The sequence below is a fragment of the Dermacentor variabilis genome, unplaced genomic scaffold, assembly GCF_050947875.1.
Source record: "Dermacentor variabilis isolate Ectoservices unplaced genomic scaffold, ASM5094787v1 scaffold_12, whole genome shotgun sequence".
NCBI classification, from domain to species: domain Eukaryota; kingdom Metazoa; phylum Arthropoda; class Arachnida; order Ixodida; family Ixodidae; genus Dermacentor; species Dermacentor variabilis.
Genome location: NW_027460280.1, coordinates 3,260,477 through 3,281,807, shown reverse-complemented (window position 1 = coordinate 3,281,807; position 21,331 = coordinate 3,260,477). Strand labels below are relative to the sequence as shown.

The 21,331-nt window shown below is 49.2% G+C and overlaps 1 protein-coding gene across 1 annotated transcript in view; it reads left to right on the top strand.

Annotated features, from left to right (window-relative positions):
• The first annotated feature begins 2,748 nt into the window (after positions 1–2,748).
• The window catches only part of LOC142566157 (soma ferritin-like), a 131,326-nt gene continuing 112,743 nt past the window's right edge, over positions 2,749–21,331 (top strand). Inside the window, exons 1-2 of the mRNA XM_075676996.1 lie at positions 2,749–2,857; positions 2,909–3,027. Of these exons, the coding sequence (XP_075533111.1) occupies positions 2,809–2,857; positions 2,909–3,027 (168 nt within the window). The 5' untranslated portion in view covers positions 2,749–2,808. The remainder of the gene's footprint in view (positions 2,858–2,908; positions 3,028–21,331) is intronic.

The window sequence follows — 21,331 nt, the reverse complement described above, 5'->3', positions numbered from 1 at the left end:
CTGGTGAGGCAAAGCAGAAGGGTGGGTCTAAACTTAATCTGCAGAAAACTAATGTTTAACAGTCTCGGAAGAGAACAGCAGTTTACAATAGGTAGCGGGGCACTGGAAATGGTAAAGGAACACATCTAGTTAGGACAGGTAGTGACAGCAGATCCGGATCATTAGATTGAAATAATCAGAAGAATAAGAATGGGCTGGGGTGCGTTTGGCAGGTATTCTCAGGTCATGAACAGCTGGTTACCATTATCCCTCAAGAGAAAAGTGTATAACAGCTGTATCTTACCAGTACTCACGTATGAGGCAGAAACCTGGAGGCTTACGAAAACGCTTCTACTTAAATGGAGGATGACGCAACGAGCTATGGAAAGAAGGATGATGAGTGTAACGTTCAGGGATAAGAAAAGAGCAGATTGGATTAGGGATAAACGCCAGTTAATGATATTTTAGTTAAAATCAAGAAAAAGAAATGGGCATGGGCAGGACGTGTAATGAGGAGGGAAGATAACCGATGGTCATTAAGGGTTACGGACTGGATTCTAAGGGAAGGGCAGCGTAGCAGGGTCCGTCGAAAGTTGGGTGTACGGATGAGAATAATCAGTTTGCAGGGCGACATGGCCACAATTAGTACATGACCGGGGTAGTTGGAGAAGTATGGGAGAGGCCTTTGCCCTGCAGTGGGCTTAACCTGGCTGCTGCTGCTGATGATGATGATGTGAACGGCTGTCGCAGGCTGGTTATCTCGTGCCCCTACAAGTGTCAGTAGCAGAACGGATTCTATTTGAGTTTAGAAAAGACAACCAGCATGAAGATAATCCTGCAACTACTCGGGGTAGGACAACCAACATTCCTTATATTCACATCGTCTTCATAATCTTAAGAAAATCGCCAAGCGAGCGAATATTCGTGTAGTGTTTTCTGCCCCTAACAAGTTTGTATGGATTTGGAACCTCCCTAATATGAATAAAGAGGCTCCTCCTAGCTGTGATAAGAATCACAAAGTTCGTTAATTGCGCATATTGTATTGCTTATTGTTTTCGACTCAAGTGTGGAAAACCTTACGTTGGTCAAACTGGCCGATGTCTGAATGACAGGCTGCGCGAACATGGTTACAATGGCAAGAAATGTGTTACAGCTGGGGGGTTCCTTGCTCAGCACTGCAAAACATGTGGTTGCGAACCTGTCTTAGAGGCACGCCTCATTCTAGGTCGTAGTCGTAATCAGCTCACAAGAGAAATCATCGGAACAAAGGCTATCATAGGTCTCGGCCATGCATGTGTAAGTTCACCTTCATTATCATTATCAAGCAATGAATTGGTGTATCTCCGACTGCAGCCACAGGTTGTCTGAATATGTTTTCATGTGGTTACTATCGATTTTGTTGCTTGGTTTGTTTGTAATCTCTTGATGTCACATGGTTTGCCGAGTGTATAAGTAGCCTTTTGTGTCACGAAATAAACCGTTAGTTGGAAGTTAGCGCTGTCTCTGTTTTCAGTCCCCTTTGATTACCCCTACCTCCTTCCTTGTTTAGTCTTTTTGAGCTGCGCTACAAGCCTAAAAAAGTCATGAGCGCATGCATCTCAGTTGGCACGCCTCGGCGGCGCGTTTCGGGAGTTTCTGCTGCCTACTTCGTGAATCTTACGTGCCAAAAAATTGGCTTGATTTGTCCGCGACAGATGCCTTGAGCTGATCGCGATGGGCAACTCAATACAGAGCGATTTCCAAACGGTTCCGGCTTCGTAGTTCCAGAGTCGCACGTGCACAGGTGGACGGCGCAGTATTGCTCAATGATTCCAACATCGCAGTTTCAGGGTCACCCGTACGCATGCGTCCACGAGCGCGGCTAGATATACGATACGTATTCGGCGAACTTGAACAATACCTAAATGTTATGTGGAAAAAAAGAAAATGAGAAGAAATAAAAACTTTCAGCGCTTACCGGGAACTACGTACCTCGTTGGCACGCTCCAAGTTGAGCGCGCAATTTCCGATATGTATTTCGAATGCGAAAGCATTACGGCGCTGTAGGCGGCGGCGTGACCGAACGATTGTACCAAAATGGCCGCTGGCAAAGAGTAAAAATACTTCTAAAGACACCCAGATAGACGTCAGATTTCGCAGGAGGGTTCCTGTAAACAAATTAAACAAATGCCTTCGAAAAACAGTTTAGGTAAATTTCGGTCTTGGTGGGAATCGAACCCTCGAAGACGAGCGTGCTTCCCCGACGACACGGCTGCGACGGACTGAATGCGTGCGTCACTGCGCACGTCACAGCCATCTGGATGACTGCACGTGTGTACGGTGCGGCCAATTGGTTTGGAGGTGAGTGCGTAAAACGAGTGTATAAAATTAATTTGAATTTCCATAATTACAATTATCAATTCTCCGCGGGCAAGCGAGCGAGTTGAAACTCTTGGTACGTCTTTATTTTTGCTTACCGAGGCGCAGTTAAAAAAAACATTTCACCGAAAGGACTATAAAGCGTTCGCATTCCTCCGCGTAAACAGCCTTGAGTGTCTCTGCCGAATTTGTATTCTACCGACCATGATTTGTGCCATGATACCTAGATACCAGTATACGTAAATACATCAAGTCGCCGATGTGTCACTTGGTCGATCCGGCTGGCGTTTCCCTGCAAGCCGGCGAGCCTAGATGGACGCGTTTTAGGTCACGTGTCAATGATCTTAAAGTACGTATTCTCGAGGGTTTGTTCCGTTGGCGCCACGCGATAAGAAGTGGTGTCACCTTCGCCTTTATCGGCCGCCACTCCACGAGGCTCGGCGAGGGACCACTTGTCGCCGCACAGTCACGATGCTCCGGCTCGCGCTGCTGATCGCGCTGGCCAGCGCTGCATGGGCAGGTAAGAGCCGCCGTCCCCGCGGTCAGTCGGCGCATCAAGCTTTTATTGCAGGAAACAACCTGAACGAGCAGGTCAACCAAAACAGGTACTTCCTCCACGACCGATGCCGAATCGGGCTGCAGGAACAAGTCAACTTGGAATTGCACGCTAGCTTGGTCTACATGCAGATGGTAAGGGACGCCACTTTGCATCTATTTGCCAGGTTACAGTTGAAATTACCAAGAGAGTTTTGGGATAAGAAAGTGGAGTGGGTGTTCTTAAATAGGGTGTATCTTACAATTAATCAGTTTATCCCCGTAGTAATGTTTTGAAGCTAATGCTTCATTCGTGTGCGGTGTATATTTTGCTCAAGTGTCCCGCGAGCAAACATATTAAATCCTTATGTTGACTAGCAAGCTGCTTTTCTCTGTGAATGCAGCTTAGCCTTGTATGCATTTAGGAGTGACTGTGTACAACGGCGACAGGTGGTTGATTTGCGTCACTTGGCTCAGCCTTTCCACGTGCTGCTTGATGAGCGTTTTCGCAATCCGCGCCATCTTGTGGCCGCTTTGTATTGTACAGCCTGGTCTCTGCTCAATATGTGGCCAAGTTGGAGGCGGTGAATCCGAACCAAGATGTGAAGGGTGTTCGTCCTGTAGCGCGATATTAGCGGATATCCGATGGATGTGTGGATAAAGTACGCGCATCCGAGTCCGATACAGGAGTTCTGTGGACGAAGAGGAGATGTCGCATTTTGGTTCGTTAAAGAGCCCCTCACCATGCCCCGTAAAAAATTTTTGTTATACGCTGGAAGTTGTTACACGCCCTCCAAGGAACGTTCAGCCGGAATAATTATTCGAATTGGTTCATTAATAGCCCAGATATAAATAATTAATTGCCGGGAACCCATGATTTCGGGAGGCGAGGGCCAAGAGAAACGCTCCACTCGCCCCGCCTAGCCTCCGCAAGCGAAATCCCTTCCCACACCGAGGATCGCGTGACGCGAGCGTCGCGGGCTCCGCCTTCACGTCCTTTCCCCTCGCTTTTTTGCGGCGCACTTCCGCTGACGGCGTCGCGCGCGACCTGCTGCATTTGCCTCGTAGCGCGCAGCGCTCGATTGTGCGCGCTGTGCACGAGAACACCTGACTGTCGGTATGAGTCAGTGCTACGCGAACACTGAAGCAGACTCAAGCGGATCACAGAGCATGATCGCGCGCTGCAACACGGGAGAAATTTGCATAGTTTCCGTGTCTGCGCGCGCGAATGCACGACGTGGGAACAAGCAGACGAAACCGAAGTACATCGCTCTTGCTGCGGTGCGAAGTAAAACAAATACACGCAGACATTCGGTTTGTGTGCTTTCTCTAAACCTTAATTCGTCTATGGATTCAACAGACTACACACAACACAGATGCTACCCTAATTGATTCTCCAAGTCACGAGCCACTGAGAGCGACAGCAAAGACACGCACGGTCATCCCTCGGGCGCGGCGCCCGCGAGGCGGTTCGAAGATGCCAGCTCTTTCTGCCGCGCGTAGCGACGTCATACTTAGCAGGCACGATCGTTAGAGCGCATTGTGTACACGCCCCTTGTCAGCTCAAAATGCCAGACCTTGTGAGGGGCCCTTTAAGAGCGGCGATAAATTTTGTTCCTTGAATATGATACGGATATCATTACTAGGATATCCGACAGCGGACAATGCAGGAAGGTATACTTTCTTCAGTCTCACTAAAACAATTCAATGTTGTTATAATATATGTACCACCACTTATGCCTCAATAACTGCTTACTATGCAGCGACAGTTGCATATTCAACTTGTAAGTTCCACCGACGTGCTAAATGTTTCACAAGTCCCATATCCAAATGAAGACGTTCACAAGAACCCGCCGCGACATCCTATTCGGCAAACTCCCGAAAACGCGTCATTACGGATATGCTTAGCATGTGGAATCAGCATACGGAACATTTTCTCCGAACATGAGACGGCTTCTTAAGAGGATGTGTGTTTGCTTCTCAGACGGCGCTCTCTATAAAATTACATAAAATTTTAGGTTATTCTACTAGGGACGTCCCAAAAGATCGCACCAGTGCATCTTTTTGGCCCTCACTTATTAATAGTCGGCAACCGAGGGGTTTGGTTCTTTATATTTCTAGAAAGAGTTTTGGATCACTTGAAATTATAACACAAAGCTCTAACGTCCGCCGCTCATAAGTACACCGTCCTTCATGTATATTTTTGATGACATTGACCCTAAAACATTATTAGTTGAATATTCCTCCTGTGCCAGGCGGAAAGTATCCAAGAGCGAACTGCCTAGGATGCTTCCCCGTGGTTGTGCGCCTGCGTGCTCGGTCATGTGCTCGCTCTGCGTGGAAGACATCACGTGCTCTATATTGCATATACCTGTGATGTAGATGTGACGCTTAGCGTTCAGTGCGTGCACAGTAAAGAACATATTCAAAAGCCACCGCCTAAAACTGTCATAGGCATAACAGCCAAATAACGAGCCATGGATATTCCATGAAAATCACATATTCAAGTACTGCATCTGATGGACGTCGCCTCGATGTTGCAAACAGAAAAAAGTACAGATTTTAATATCCCAACGTCCGAGAGCGGCGTCTGCAGGACGTCCAATCAGACGCCTTCATTTGTTTTCAATCTTGCGCGGGACCCTCTGTTGACAATCGTGGTATGTCATTCGGATTGATGGAAATGTCCATTGGACGTCGTAATGTACGGAGCTAAATGTCGCCTCAACGTATCTCAGATATCTGTGGCCCAATGGGACAACGGTCTGCGGGGAGCGTTTTCCGCCAGCAGGAATAAACCACCTGCGACATGACTTTGCCATCAACACTAGGAACAGATACACATATTTATATGCATTCAAATCATGCTCAGGTGGACAGCGGTGGCGTAGAGGTAGAACAGCCGCCTCGCGTAAAAGAGGTCCGTGGTTCGAATCCCGGTGCCGGCTATTTTCCACCGGATTTTAAAAAAAAAATCCGCGTGTTGATAAAATTGCATAAACAGGCCTGGAGTGTGGCCTGATCCCGGTGACCGGAACCGGTAACGCACTCCTTCACCAGAGCAGGATTGGCCACCCTGGTGCAGTACTTGTCCACAACCTCCTATATGAACACAACAATCAAACCCCGGCCCTCAGTCCCTAGCAGCTGCGAAGCAACTGACCACGGCGGCGGTCAGACCTGCGGCGCAGCAGAGGGTGCTAAGAATACCTGGCTCCGGACAGGCCGCCATTGGAATATGAACCTGGAAACGTTTAACGCTAGAACGTTATCGAGTGAGGCGAGTCTAGCAGTGCTATTGGAGGAATTAGAGGGCAGTAAATGGGATATAATAGGGCTCAGTGAAGTTAGGAGGCCGAAAGAAGCATATACAGTGCTAAATAGCGGGCACGTCCTGTGCTACCGGGGCTTAGCGGATAGAAGAGAACTAGGAGTCGGATTCCTGATTAATAAGAATATCGCTGGTAACATACAGGAATTCTATAGCATTAACGAGAGGGTGGCAGGTCTTGTTGTGAAACTTAATGAGAAGTAAAAAATGAAGGTTGTACAGGTCTACACCCCTACATCCAGTCATGATGACCAGGAAGTCGAAAGCTTATATGAAGACGTGGAATCGGCAATGGGTAGAGTGAAAACAAAATACACTATACTAATGGGCGACTTTAATGCCAAGGTAGGCAAGAAGCAGGCTTGAGACAAGGCAGTGGGGGAATTTGGCATAGGCTCCAGGAATGGCAGCGGAGAGTTATTAGTGGAGTTTGCGGAACAGAATAATATGTGGATAATGAATACCTTCTTCCGCAAGCGGGATAGCCGAAAGTGGACGTGGAGGAGCCCGAACGGCGAGACTAGAAATGAAATAGATTTCATACTCTGCGCTAACCCTGGCATCATACAAGATGTGGACGTGCTCAGCAAGGTGTGTGCTCATGAAGGAGTGTGCAATGGAAGTCGGTGGTAACTGCATTAGGCAAGATACCAGTAAACTATCGCAGGAGACGAAAGATCTGATCAAGAAACGCCAATGTATGAAAGCCTCTAACCCTACAGCTAGAATAGAACTGGCAGAACTTTCGAAGTTAATCAAGAAGCGTAAGACACCTGACATAAGGAAGTGTACCATGGATAGTATTGAACATGCTCTATGGAACGGAGGAAACCTAAAAGCAGTGAAGAAGAAACTAGGCATTGGCAAGAATCAGATATATGCGTTAAGAGACAAAGCCGGCACTATCATTACTAATATGGATGAGATACTTCAAGTGGCTGAGGAGTTCCATAGAGATTTATAGAGTACGAGTGGCACCCACGACGATAATGGAGAGAAAATAGTCCAGAGGAATTCGAAATCCCACAGGTATCGCCGGAAGAAGTAAAGAAAGGCTCGGGAGACATGCAAAGGGGGAAGGCCGCTGGGGAGGATCAGGTAAAAGCAGATTTGTTGAAGGATGGTGGACAGATTGTTCTAGAGAAACTGGCCACCCTGTATACGCAATGCCTCATGACCTCGAGCGTACCAGAATCTTGGAAGAACGCTAACATAATCCTAATCCATAATAAAGAGGACGCCAAAGACTTGAAAAATTATAACTGATCAGCTTACTGTCAGTTGCCTACAAACTATTTACTAAGGTAATCGCAAATAAAATCAGGAACACCTTACACTTCTGTCAAGCACAGGACCAGGCAGGATTCCGTAAAGGCTACTCAACAATAGACCATATTCACGCTATCAATCAGGTGATAGAGAAATGTGCGGAATATAACCAACCCTTATATATAGCTTTCATTGATTACGAGAAAGCGTTTAATTCTGTCGAAACCTCAGCAGTCATGGAGGCATTACGGAACCAGGGTGTAGACGAGCCACAGGTAAAACTACTAAAAGATATCTATAGCGGCTCCACAGCCACCGTAGTCCTCCATAAAGAAAGCAACAAAATCCCAATAGAGAAAGGCGTCAGGCAGGGAGATACGATCTCTCCAATGCTATTCACAGCGTGTTTACAGGAAGTATTCAGAGACCAGGTTTGGGAAGAATTGCGGATAAAAGTTAATGGAGAATACCTTAGTAACTTGCGATTCGCTGATGATATTGCCTTGCTTAGTAACTCAGGGGGCCAATTGCAATGCATGCTCACTGACCTGGAGAGGCAAAGCGGAAGAGTGGGTCTAAAGATTAATCTGCAGAAGACTAAAGTAATGTTTAACAGTCTCGGAAGAGAACAGCAATTTACAATAGGTAGCGAGGCACTGGAAGTGGTAAAGGAATACATCTACTTAGGGCAGGTAGTGACGGCGGATCCGGATCATGAGACGGAGATAATCAGAAGAATAGGAATGGGCTGGGGTGCGTTTGGCAGGTATTCTCAGATCATGAACAGTAGGTTGCCATTATCCCTCAAGAGAAAAGTGTATAATAGCGGTGTCTTACCGGTACTCACCTACGGGCCAGAAACCTGGAGGCTTACGAAAAGGGTTCTACTCAAACTGAGGACGACGCAACCAGCTATGGCAAGAAGAATGATGGGCGTAAAATTAAGGAATAAGAAAAGAGCAGATTGGGTGAGGGAACAAACACGAGTTAATGACATCCTAGTTGAAATCAAGAAAAAGAAATGTGGGGGGGCATGGGCAGGACATGCAATGAGGAGGGAAGATACCCGATGTTCATTAAGGGTTACGGACTGGATTCCAAGGGAAGGGAAGCGTAGCAGGGGGCGGCAGAAAGTTAGGTGGGCGGACGAGATTAAGAAGTTTGCAGGGACGACATGGCCACAATTAGTACATGGCCGGGGTTGTTGGAGAAGTATGGGAGAGGCCTTTGCCCTGCAGTGGGCGAAACCAGACTGATAATGATGAAAGCATGCTCATGGGCATGCAACAAGGTCATGCCAGCACTAATTGACTTACGGAAAAGGCAGTTCTTTACGAAGGAGGCGGACGCATGCTCAAGCACTTATGATTTAGGCTGCCTATTTTGCTGCTTCAATAGCCAGCCCAGTGATTTCGTCTCTGTCTCTCGACACGAATATTTCTTTATTTTAAGAATTGTTCTAAGAATTTATTCTAATAAAAAATTCGACACGAATTCTTTATTTTGATGTTTTTACAGTTATATTTTTTTATATTGTGCATCGCATTGACATGTATAACGCATCGAACCAGATACTTTTTTTTTCGCTTGTTTCCTTCACATTGTCAATTGTTGAGCAACGCAGTTGTCTAATATGTCTTGATGTGTGTATTCATATATCTACTATTGCGATATGATGCGTGTTCATATATATATATATATATATATATATATATATAACATTTTACCATTTGAAATTATATAATTCAGTGCCGTACTTGACACACCAGTCACTTTTCTCCAGTTCCATTTGTTTGTATGTGCTCTTTTTGTTGTTCAGGTACATTTGTACCAAAGTGTAACCCACTCCTGCTTAGGGCCTGGAATTCAGGCTAGCAGTACTTAATAAATAAAATAAAGAAATAGGCATGTTTTTAAACAACGGCTCGGCGCCACATGTGCGAGTATGCAGAGCCAACCAGCAATCACGTGTTAGTTGAGAGACGTAACCCGTGTAAGTTTAATGCCATCTTCGGCTGGTCGTTTCTGAGCGCTCTGGAGCGCTTTCGCGTGCGGCGTTGTGATCGGCTGGTTGAAAGACGGTGCGCGCCCTGCGTTCGGCTGGTTCTTCTCGATTGCTCTCCTCTATCTTGGAGCGCTCTGAGGCGCTCCGAGCCCTGTCGTCGGAGCAGTCATCGAGATTGCAACGTCATCCCAGCGCCGCGTCGCTGCTGTTGGCGACGGCCCACCGTAGCCTTGGCAACCTAGGCCACTGCATACTGGCGCCTCGACGAACGTTCGTCCCGCCGGCACGTCCGCCGGTTTTTCCGGCAGCGCTGGGAGCTTTCGATAGGCGAAACATCGGACGTTGGCAGTAGTCACGTGGCTTCGCGTCAGCAATTTCCTCCTCCGAGAGCGAGTCGCACGTTCGGCTTGCGCGCGTGTCCCCTACCTTTGAGCTCGGGAAACGACCGATCTTCCCGACTCTGCTTCGGGGCATACAGGCGACCAGTCGAAGATACCATAAGATTGTACCACGTTTGGCTATGAGTCGTTGCTTTCAAAATGCTTTGTCGTGTCAAGACAACGGATTGAAATGACGAGGCTGATTATTGAAGCAACAAAAATAGGAAGACTAAAACAAGTGTGACCGCGAGTCCTTGCTTAATTTGTTAAGAACGGTCTTTTCTGAACGTGGTTTATGGCGCGCACGGCATTTCTGCCTCCGCCTGAGCAGGATTTCAATGCCTATAACCACGTGCACCTATTTCTATTACTGTTTTTCTTGGAGTTAGCATGTGTGTTTCAACTTGACCATGCTGTTTCTCAATGCAATCCTAAATATGTCTTACTAACCCTACAGAAAGTCAAGGCTTCTCAAGATATTGCCATCGCCATAAAAATATTGTTCGCTGGGGTTACCACCTTTCCCGACAACCGGCATAGAGGGAGATTTCGCTTTCTTTTGAAGGTGAAAAGTACTGTGTGCCAAAATACAAAGGACATAAAAATTACCAACTGGTGTTACGCCCAGTGCATATTTTGCTTGTCTTAAATTCATTGAAAGGCTTTAGATAAAATACTGAAAATACTTAATATATGCATGCTGCTGTTGCAAATAACTTCTGAAAACGTCTTGATAGCCTAAGGACCACACAGCAACACCTGCTGCCGAAGACCCAGTTGACGTGATATGGGTGGGTGATCACCGAAAAGACGTGTTGAGCGGAAGTACAGGATGGTCTACGAAACAAACCAAAAAGAAAACATCCGGGAAAATAGGAGAGGCTAAGATGATAACGGAAAGTTACAAGAAATGAATTCGTTTGGGACAATTCTTTGTCTACCATGCATGAATGCCTGACAGAGCGCTTGTGATGAGACGTTTAATGACATTTGGAGAACCCCGCAGGGGCGTCTGCGTAAGCAGGCGTTTGGTGTGTTGCGACACCACGTACCCGAGCACACGAGGGTTGGACCCTCCCACGTGTAGCCGAGCGCGGTTTAGCCGTGTCTGGGGAAAGGGGGATCCTGGAGGTTGAGCCGATGCTGGGTGTCTGGACCTTTAAGGCCCCCCGGCGGAGGCAACACACCTCTTTGGCCTCTGCTTCACATGGACGGCACCTCCAGACTGACCCACCTGGAGGAAATCGGCAGTCGCCTTTTCCTGTCCCTCTGTTCAATCTTTTGCTTTCCCTCTCGCTATCTCTTCTTTCCTTTCTTCTTATCACTTCTTCTCACTTCCGAATTTCTAGGCGGCAAGGGTTAACCTGGTGTATATATCCAACCTTGGGTATGTTATATTAGGTTATAGTGGCTACGTACAGCTGGCGTCTGCGTTTCCTCCCGGACTCGTGGCGTCCCCTTGTTGGGCTCGGTGGTGGGCGGCTGGAGTAGCTACCGAAATAAATGAATTCTGCATGGTTAACACGTCATCCCCCCCCCCCCTTTCCGATCGTCCTCTTTGAAAAAGAGGGCGCACCGAAGAAACTCTTCAACTATTCAGCCAGCGCAAAGAAACTTTCCCCTGCTACCATGTAATACACAGTCAAGATCTTGAAAAGACAGTCAGAACTATCTCACCTTTCATCGTAGCTAAATGCTTTACCGAAACACTAGGTGCTGGCTACAAAGTGACGAAACTGAGCAGTGGCGACCTTCTTCTTGAGGTCCGCGACACTCTACAGCATGGCAAACTCTCCAGTCTCTCAGCGTTCCGTAATGTGAAAATCACTGATACCCCCCACCGAGCACTGAACACGTCTAAAGGAGTCATCTCTGATGAAGATCTGTTGATCCTAAGCGAGGAAGAGCTCCTGGAGGGCTGGAAAGAACACAATGTGATTCAGGTGCAAAGAATAAAGATCAAGCGAGACAACCAAGATATCCCAACTAAACATCTCATCTTCACCTTTGCATCCAGCGTTCTACCAGAAACCTTAGAAACAGGATATACCAAACTTCGAGTCCGGCCTTACATCCCAAACCCCCGAAGATGCTTCAAGTGTCAGAGATATGGCCATGGTTCGCAAAGCTGCCGTGGCCGACTGACCTGTGCAAAGTGTGGCGAACACGAACACGAATCCAACAACTGTAATGGCACACCCCACTGTCCCAACTGTGACGGTGGACACGCAGCATACTCTCGAACCTGCCCCACATGGAAAAAGAAAAAGACATAACAATGAAACTCAAAGAAAACATCTCATTTCAAGAAGCGCGGAAACGTGTTTCCTTTTTCCATACCTCAGGGTATGCTGGTGCGGCGCGCAAGGGGGCAACGTCGCAGCAGACTCCGGCTCCGGCCCAGCCCACAACGAGCGTGGTTGCGGCCTTGCCACCAGCCCCCCTGGCGTCTGCAGCTAGCGCTGCTGTGCCGTCCCCGAAGGAGGGCCCATCGACCTCTAGGTTGGTGGCCTCCAAGGCCCTGCTTTTCGAGGCAAGGCCTAAGGTGAAAACACCCCGCTCATGTGAGCGGAAGTCCAGCGGCTCCCAAGAGTCAATGGACACAACCCCGAGCCAGAAGGCGCATCTAGCCCCTCGGGAGCGGCGCGAGTCTCGCGACCGCTCCAAAAAAGACAAAACCCGTACCATAATCACGGGGCCTCAAAAGGCTCCTAAGTCATTCCTCTGACTCGACTCCTCTTGGTACACAGCATAAAAACACGAACATTATGGCTACACAAATAATACACTGGAACGTTAGAGGTCTTATCCACAACCTCGATGACATTAAAGAACTCTTACACAAATATAACCCAAAGGTGCTGTGTGTTCAGGAGACACATCTTAAATGCACACAAACAAACTTTCTTTGTCAGTACGCCATCTACCGTAAAGACCGCAACGAGGCGAATACCTCGTCTGGCGGTGTAGCAATAGTTGTAGACAGGTCCGTAGCTTGTCACCACGTCGCCCTTCAGACGCCCCTTGAGGGAGTGTCAATTCGGGCAATTCTTCTAAATAAATTGATCACTGTATGTTGCTTATACATACCCCCTAATTTTCATCTGGAAAAAAGTGATTTTTACATCCTAATTATTAAATTAGGATAATTGTTAGGATAATAATAATTAGGATAATAATTATAATTAAATTCGGATAATAATTATTAAATTAGGATAATGATAACCTAATTGACCTGCTAACAGATTTATTAGCAACGGGCGCGAACGGGTAGCTGTCACAAGCGTCCGGCGAAAGACAGCAACCACGAGCTCATGTCGGTGGCGATGGTGCTGTGGCGCAGGCGGCTACTCTTCTTCGTTACAATCGCCCTCCGCAGAAAAAGGCGCCATCCTGGCGGCTTAAGGCGAAGAGACTACTATTGGGTCGTAGTACGGCTTAATGCGAGAGACTTGGACAAGTTCGCGGCCACGATAGCGTAGGTCCGTCGATGGCGTGAGGGGCTCTACGATGTAATTGACGGAGGACGTTTGCTCGATAACGCGGTAGGGTCCTAGGTACTTTGCGACAAGTTTTGAGGAGAGGCCGGGTGTAGTAGCGGGTACCCGAAGCCATACGAGAGAGCCAGGCAAAAAAGTTGGTGCAGAACGGCCGGCAGGTTGACGGGATTGCTGCTGCCACTGGTCCTCGGTGGAAAAAGAGCGGGCAAGCTGGCGGCATTCCTCGGCATGGCGAGCAGCTTCAGATAGCGGAGTACTTTCGGAGGCGTCAGGTGTATATGACAGAATGGTATCGAGAGTAGTAGAAGGTTCTCGTCCGTATAGGAGAAAGTAAGGGGAAAAACCAGTAGTTGCTTGGGTCGCAGTATTGTACGCATACGTCACGAAAGGGAGAACTTGGTCCCAATTTGAATGATCAGAGGCGACGTACATGGAGAGCATATCGCCAAGAGTACGGTTGAAGCGCTCGGTCATGCCGTTAGTTTGCGGATGGTACGCTGTACTGGTGCGGTGAACGATTCGGCATTCGTCGAGGAGTGCCTTCAAAGCCTCGGAAAGAAAGGCGCGGCCTCTATCGCTCAGAAGTTCGCGAGGGGCACCGTGGCGAAGAACGAAATGTCGTAACAGAAACGATGCAACGTCGCGGGCGGTGGCAGTCGGCAGAGCAGCTGTTTCAGCATAGCGGGTCAAGTGATCCACTGCAACAATAATCCAGCGGTTGCCTGCTGGAGTGGAGGGTAGCGGTCCGTAGATGTCTATACCAACACGATCAAAGGGCCGACGAGGGCAGGGAAGGGGTTGTGATGGGTAGACTTGTCCGGGAGGTAATTTTCGGCGTTGGCACTGAGCACAGGAGCGAATGAACTTTCTGACGTAGTTATACATGCCGCGCCAATAAAATCGGATGCGTAGCCGAGCATAGGTCTTGAAGAGGCCGGCATGTGCGCACTGAGGGTCTGTGTGGAAAGCGTCGCAGATAAGGTCACGGAGATGGCGGGGTATCACGAGAAGCCACTTGCGACCGTCAGAGAGGTAATTACGACGATAAAGAAGGCCGTCGCGAATGCAGAAGTGGGTAGCCTGGCGGCGAAGAGCGCGAGATGGTGAAGAGGTGGATGGATGAGAAAGGATGCTGATGAGAGCACTGATCCAGGGATCCTTGCGCTGCTCCGACGGCATGTTGCGCAGTGCATGAGATGGAACTGTGGGCTCAAGGGCGGATAGGCAAGCGCAGTCAGCGGAGACCGGTGAGCGAGAAAGGGCGTCAGCGTCCGTGTGTTTGCGGCCGGAACGGTAGAGAACGCGGATGTCGTACTCCTGTAGCTTAAGGGCCCAGCGAGCAAGTCGGCCAGATGGGTCTTTAAGGGTAGACAGCCAACAAAGGGCGTGATGGTCAGTGACGACATCGAAAGCATGGCCATACAAATAAGGACGGAATTTTCCAAGGGCCCAAATAATGGCTAAACACTCTTTCTCTGTAACAGAGTAATTAGCCTCGGCCTTTGTCAGAGTTCGGCTCGCGTAGGCAACGACATATTCATGAAAGCCCGCTTTTCGTTGTGCGAGTACGGCGCCAAGTCCGACGCCGCTGGCATCGGTGTGGACCTCTGTGGGCGCTGCAGGATCGAAGTGGCGGAGGATAGGTGGCGAGGTTAGCAGGTGGCGTAATTTCGTGAAGGCGTCATCACAGGCGGGTGACCAAGCGGAAAGTTCTTTGTCGCCACTAAGAAGGGCTGTCAGGGGTGCACTTATGGAAGCGAAATTTCGAATGAAACGTCGGAAGTATGAGCATAAACCAAGGAAACTTTGAAGCTCTTTTAACTTCTTTGGTTGCGGAAAGTCGGTGACAGCGCGGAGCTTGGCTGGATCCGGAAGGACGCCGTCTCGTGATACAACATGGCCAAGAATAGTGAGCTTTCAGGCGCCGAAACGCCATTTTTTTAAGTTAAGTTGAAGTCCCGCGTCAGTGAGGCATTTGAGAACTTGCTCGAGACGGCTGAGATGGGTTCGGAAATCAGCAGAAAAGACAACTACGTCATCCAGGTAGCATAAACATGTGTTCCATTTGAGGCCGCGTAAAATATTATCCATCATTCTCTCAAAAGTGGCTGGGGCGTTGCACAAGCCGAAAGGCATTACGATGAATTCGTACAATCCATCAGGTGTTACAAATGCTGTTTTAGGTCGATCAGATGGTGCCAAGGGGACTTGCCAGTATCCGGAACGTAAATCCAGCGAAGAAAAGAACTCAGCTCCCTGCAAACAGTCGAGGGCGTCGTCGATGCGCGGTAACGGGTAAACGTCCTTGCGCGTTATCTTGTTCAGACGTCGGTAGTCGACGCAGAATCGAATAGAGCCATCCTTTTTCTTAACGAGGACGACCGGTGATGCCCAGGGACTGTTGGAAGGCTGCACAACGCCACGCTTGAGCATGTCAGCAACCTGGTGGTCACGCCTCTGAGCGCCGGGTCATGACACGGCGCTCAGAGGCGGAAAGTCGGTAAGGGCGCTGCCGGAAAGGTGCATGACTGCCGGTATCTATCTGGTGAAAAACGGTCGATGTGCGGCCCAAACCGGAAGCATGGCTGTCGAAAGAAGCGCTGAACCTCTGCAGGAGAGCAATAAGCTGGCTTCGTTCTGAAGATGACGTGCCATCGTCGATGGAGCAGTGGAAAGCGTCGAGGAGCGACTGATCAATCGCAGAGTCACAAGTAAGTGCGCCAAGTCCTGCAGAAGTAGAAACGGCAGGAGTGTCAAAGATGCAAAAGGTGTCGACCGGTTGAACAAGGCCTAGGCATTCACCATGGGATAAAGCTAAAGGGCAGGCTGTAGGATTGTCGACGACCATTTTCGTGACGCCATCGCGAAGAGTAAGGAGAGCAAAGGGCAGCGGAGAACATCGGCGGCGAATGAACAGCTCAGAGGGCGTAAAGAGAACAGTGGCATCAGAAATAGCGGCGCACGACACAGGCACAAGCAGGGAAGAGCGTGGAGGGACGGAATTGTCTTCGGACACAAACAGTTTAACACTGGAAGGGTCGTTTTCGATAGGCTCGACGTCGGGAAGTGCAGAAAGTTCGAGTTCGGCGTGGCAACAGTCAATAACGGCGTTATTATTTGCAAGGAAGTCCCAGCCTAATATGATGTCATGGGAACAAGTGGGCAGCACGACGAATTCGACGGTATACAGTAGACCTTGAATGAAGACGCGAGCAGTACAGGCAGCGAGAGGCGTTATATTTTGAGCGTTCGCGGTTCGAAGGGAGAAGTCGGAGAGAGGCGTCAAAACCTTTCGTAGTGTGCGGCAGAGTTCGGCGGAAATTACGGATACGGCGGCTCCTGTATCTACAAGTGCCAGGACGGCGATTCCGTCGACAGAGACTTCAATGACGTTGGCTGGAGAGGGACGAGGACTTGGGCATTGCGACGTGGACGCAGTTCGTGCCTCGGGAACTGCGGCCATCAGTTTTCCTGCTCGGTGGACACGGGACGACGCCGCATCGGAGAAAGCGAGCGACGACGGGGAGATGGTGAGCGGCGAGTAGAGGCGGTTGGGCGGTCAGGGGAAAAGGAAGAGGTAGGAAGGCTGGAAGGCGAAGAGGAAAACGGAGCGGGGAAAGGTGGCGCTCGCCGGATGTTCTGAAGAGGAAGCATGCCACGACGACAATGGCGCGCCACGTGACCAGCACCACCGCAAGCAAAACATATTGGGCGGTCATCGAAGGTGCGCCACTGGTGGGGGTAAGGTCCGAGTCGCGGTTGAGGATTCGGAAAATGCTGTCGGTCGGGAAGCGGCATAGGAGGAAAATGCCGGCGGTCGTGAAGCGGCATAGATGGCGGCAAAAATGTCGGTGGTCGATGCATAGAGGGCGGCAGGGGCGTTTGTGGACGAGATCGGGAAACTGCTTCAGCGTAAGTGAGAGGAGCCGTGACTGGTGTCTGCTCAACGGCTGGAGGAACGGCTTGAGAGACTTGTTCTTGAATGAAGTCCCGGATCGTAGGATGCAAAGCAGGGGGTGGTTCCTGGACAGAAGATATCAAAGATAGCTGGCGGGCGACCTCTGCGCGAACGAATTCCTGGATTTTTACGAAGAGAGCAGCATGCTTGTCGTCGACTCCAAGGCTTGATAGAGAGTCGGCGGGTGGGGTGGGACGTCGGGTGTGAAGCCGTTGCCTGCGCAACTCGTCGTAACTCTGGCACAATTCTATCACTTCAGCGACAGTGTGAGGACTCTTCGATAATAACATTTGAAATGCGTCGTACTGAATACCCTTCATTATATGTTTTATCTTCTCCTCCTCTGACATCGGCGCATTCACCCGTTTGCAAAGGTCGACAATGTCCTCAATGTAGCTTGTGAAGTTTTCTCCGGCCTCTTGGGCTCGTGTGCGCAAACGTTGTTCTGCACGAAGCTTTCTTACTGCAGGCCGACCGAAAACTTGGGTAAAGTTGGTCTTGAAGACCAACCACGAAGTGAGGTCGGCTTCATGGTTTAGAAACCATAGTTTCGCAACGTCCGTAAGATAAAATGCGACGTTTCTCAACTTGGTAACGTCGTCCCACTGGTTATGGGCACTCACTCGCTCATAAGACGAGATCCAATCTTCAACGTCTTTGTCATCTGTGCCGGAGAAGATAGGGGGATCTCGCTGACGCAAGGCACCGGCACAAACCAAGGTGGCCGGCGCCGTTGGAGGAGCAGGAGGAGTGCGTGCGTCGTCGGGCATGATGGGGGGTAGAGTGCGACTCCGAAGTTCCCGGGTGGTCGAAACCCAGCACGTCCACCACTTGCTAAGAGATTTATTAGCAACGGGCGCGAACGGGTAGCTGTCACAAGCGTCCGGCGAAAGACAGCAACCACGAGCTCATGCCGGTGGCAATGGTGCTGTGGCGGAGGCGGCTACTCTTCTTCGTTACACACCAGCTTCCGGACCCTTACATGCTCGCAGGCGATTTTAATGCCCACCACACCATGTGGGGAAACTCGCGATGTGACGCGAGAGGCCGTTTCAGCGAAAATTTTCTTGTGAACTCCGGTGCATGCCTCTTCAACAAGAAGGAGCCAACTTATTATAATATCCATAATAATTCATATTCATCAATAGACCTGTCTATTGGCTCGGCTTCAATTTTCCCGGACTTGCAATGGCACGTAATAAAAAATCCCTATGGAAGTGACCACTTTCCTGTAATGTTAAATTCAATGCCTCAACATAAATGCCCCCTACATACACCCCGGTGAAAACTAGGTTCCGCCGAATGGAATGATTTTAAGGAAGCAACTTGCTTATCACGAGATCTTATCACTGATTTTAACATAGACAATGCAGTAGCATATTTTACTTGTTTTATAATCGACGCAGCTGAAAAGTTCATTCCCCAAACACAAGGTCTCTCTTGTAAAAGACGGGTACCCTGGTGGAATGAACAGTGCAGACTGGCACGAAAGAAACAAAACAAAGCGTGGGGTTTGCTGCGTCGCTCCCCGACTGCAGAAGACCTCATAGAATTTAAACTGACAAAGTCACAAGGGAGGCGCACGCAGAGACAGGCAAGGAGAGCTAGCTGGGAGAGGTTTCTCTCGGGCATCACATCCTACACTCAAGAATCTAAAGTTTGGAATGGTGTAAGAAAGATAAAGGGGCAACAAATTCACCCTCTGCCCTTAGTCTACGACCAAGGGACTACCTCGAAGGACCAGGCAAACGCTCTGGGCGAACACTTCGAACATGTATCAAGCTCCTCACATTGCACAATATCATTCCTCAAATATAAACACTTAGCTGAACTTAAGACACTTGATCGTAAATGCCGTCTGGATGAACCATATAACCGTCATTTAAGCATTGCCGAGCTTAAAGCTGCATTGAGCACATGTAGAAGCTCTGCACTGGGAGCTGATAGAATCATCTATGACATCATTAAGAACTTACACGAAGGCACACAAATGACACTTCTGGCACTTTTCAACTCTATCTGGGCTGCCGGATACCTCCCATTCTCATGGAAGGAAGCTATTATTATTCCCGTCTTGAAGCTGGGTAAAGACCCTTCCTTGGCGGCAAGTTATCGCCCGATAGCTCTTACAAGTTGTCTTTGTAAGCTATTCGAAAAAATGATTAATCGTAGACTAATACATTTCCTTGAACTGAACAATATGCTTGATCCCTATCAGTGTGGCTTCAGAGAAGGGCAGTCCACAACTGATCATCTTGTACGCATTGAAGCAAATATCCGCGATGCATTTTAGAGCGCAGCTCTTTGGCGTCCGTTCCTGGGTTTCGCGTCGTCGTCGGCGTTGTCGTCGGCCTCGTAACCAGCTCCGCCCCCCTTTCATCCCCCCAGCGCTAGCAGCGACCGACTGATACCGCTGGATGCCGCTGACGCCGCTAGAGAGTCAAGATAACGTGACTGCATAGAACACCGTCGCCGCCATGCAGAAAGAGGAGGAAAGGGTCCCCCCCCCCTGTTCTTGTGTGGCGGATAGGGTGCTCTTCAGTTGCCGACGCGCCGGTTATTTCACGTAGGCCCCGGCACGTCGACGAATACGTGACCACCTTCCCACGGCTAGACCTGGTTCTTAGCGCTGCGGAAGCGAGGGTATGGTATTGTTTGTGTCGGCATCGGCGGCGTTGTCCCTGAAACCAACTCCGCAGCTGGGGTTGACTCACTATCGGCGTCAGCGGCATCAGTCAGTCGCTGCTATCTCTTCCCTCCTCCCTTTATCGTGTTGTCCGCTTGCTGCGCGCGCTTCTGCCCCCATCGTTTGCCGCTGGGTGTACACGCCGCCCCCCTCCCCCCTCTTCCTGCGAGTCTCCGGTTGTCAAAGCGCCGGCTCGAACATAATTCCTTTCTTCGCTCCTCCTCCAATGCAACCCCTGTGCGGTGGCAATCAGAGAGCCAGATCGGTGGCGGCGGATCTGAATATGTGCACCGCCCGAGCCGAAATTGCCGCTGCCGTTCGCCCTGTGCGGTGGCAATCAGAGAGCCAGATCGGTGGCGGCGGATCTGTATATGTGCACCGCCCGAGCCGAAATTGCCGCTGCCGTTCGCCACTGCGAAATTATCTGCCAGTTCTTTCTGAGCCATGAGCGAGACGACCGATGGAAGTCCTCCGTCTGCTGCTGCTGCTGCTGCTGCTAAACGAGCTGCCAGAGCAGAGGCCCAGCGCCGTCGCCGTCAGAATCCAGAGGTGCGTGCCGCCGAAGCAGAAGCTTACCTAGTGGAGTCTTTGTTAAAGGAATACGTGTGAAAAATAAAAAAAAATTCTGTGATAGCGCATACATGTGTTGCTCGATTTCTTTGCCTCAATCTATCGAAAAGGTGAAACAGCTTATTTGCTGCGCTCAAATTTCGCATTAGGAAGTAACGTAATCGTCGGTAATTTTTTACATAAACAGTTGTTCTTATCGATATTCCTCGATATGGAGAAGGCGTACGACACGACGTGGCGATACGGCATCTTGCGAGACTTGTCGGGGATGGGCATCCGTTGAAATATGCTAAACATAAAAGCTATCTGTGGAAACGTACCGTCCGCATAAAAATCGGCAATATATTGTCGTGACCTTCTATACAAGAAAATGGTGTACCTCAAGGAAGTGTGCTTAGCTGCACACTCTTTATCGTGAAAATGCACACCATTCGTGCTTCATTACCACCAGCCATTTTTTATTCTGTTTACGTAGATGATATACAAATAGGCTTCAAATCCTGCAACCTTGCAGTGTGTGAGAGGCAAGTACAACAGGGCTTGAACAACGTATCTAAATGGGCAGACTAAATCGGATTTAAAGTGAGCCCGAACAAAAGTTCTTGTGTGCTTTTCACAAGAAAGAGAGGCCTCGTTGCAGATCCCAATATCGAAATGTATGGCCAGCAAATCCCTGTGAACAAAGAGCACGAGTTCTTAGGTATCATACTTTACTCTAATCTAACATTTATTCCACACATAAAGTATCTCAAGGTGAAATG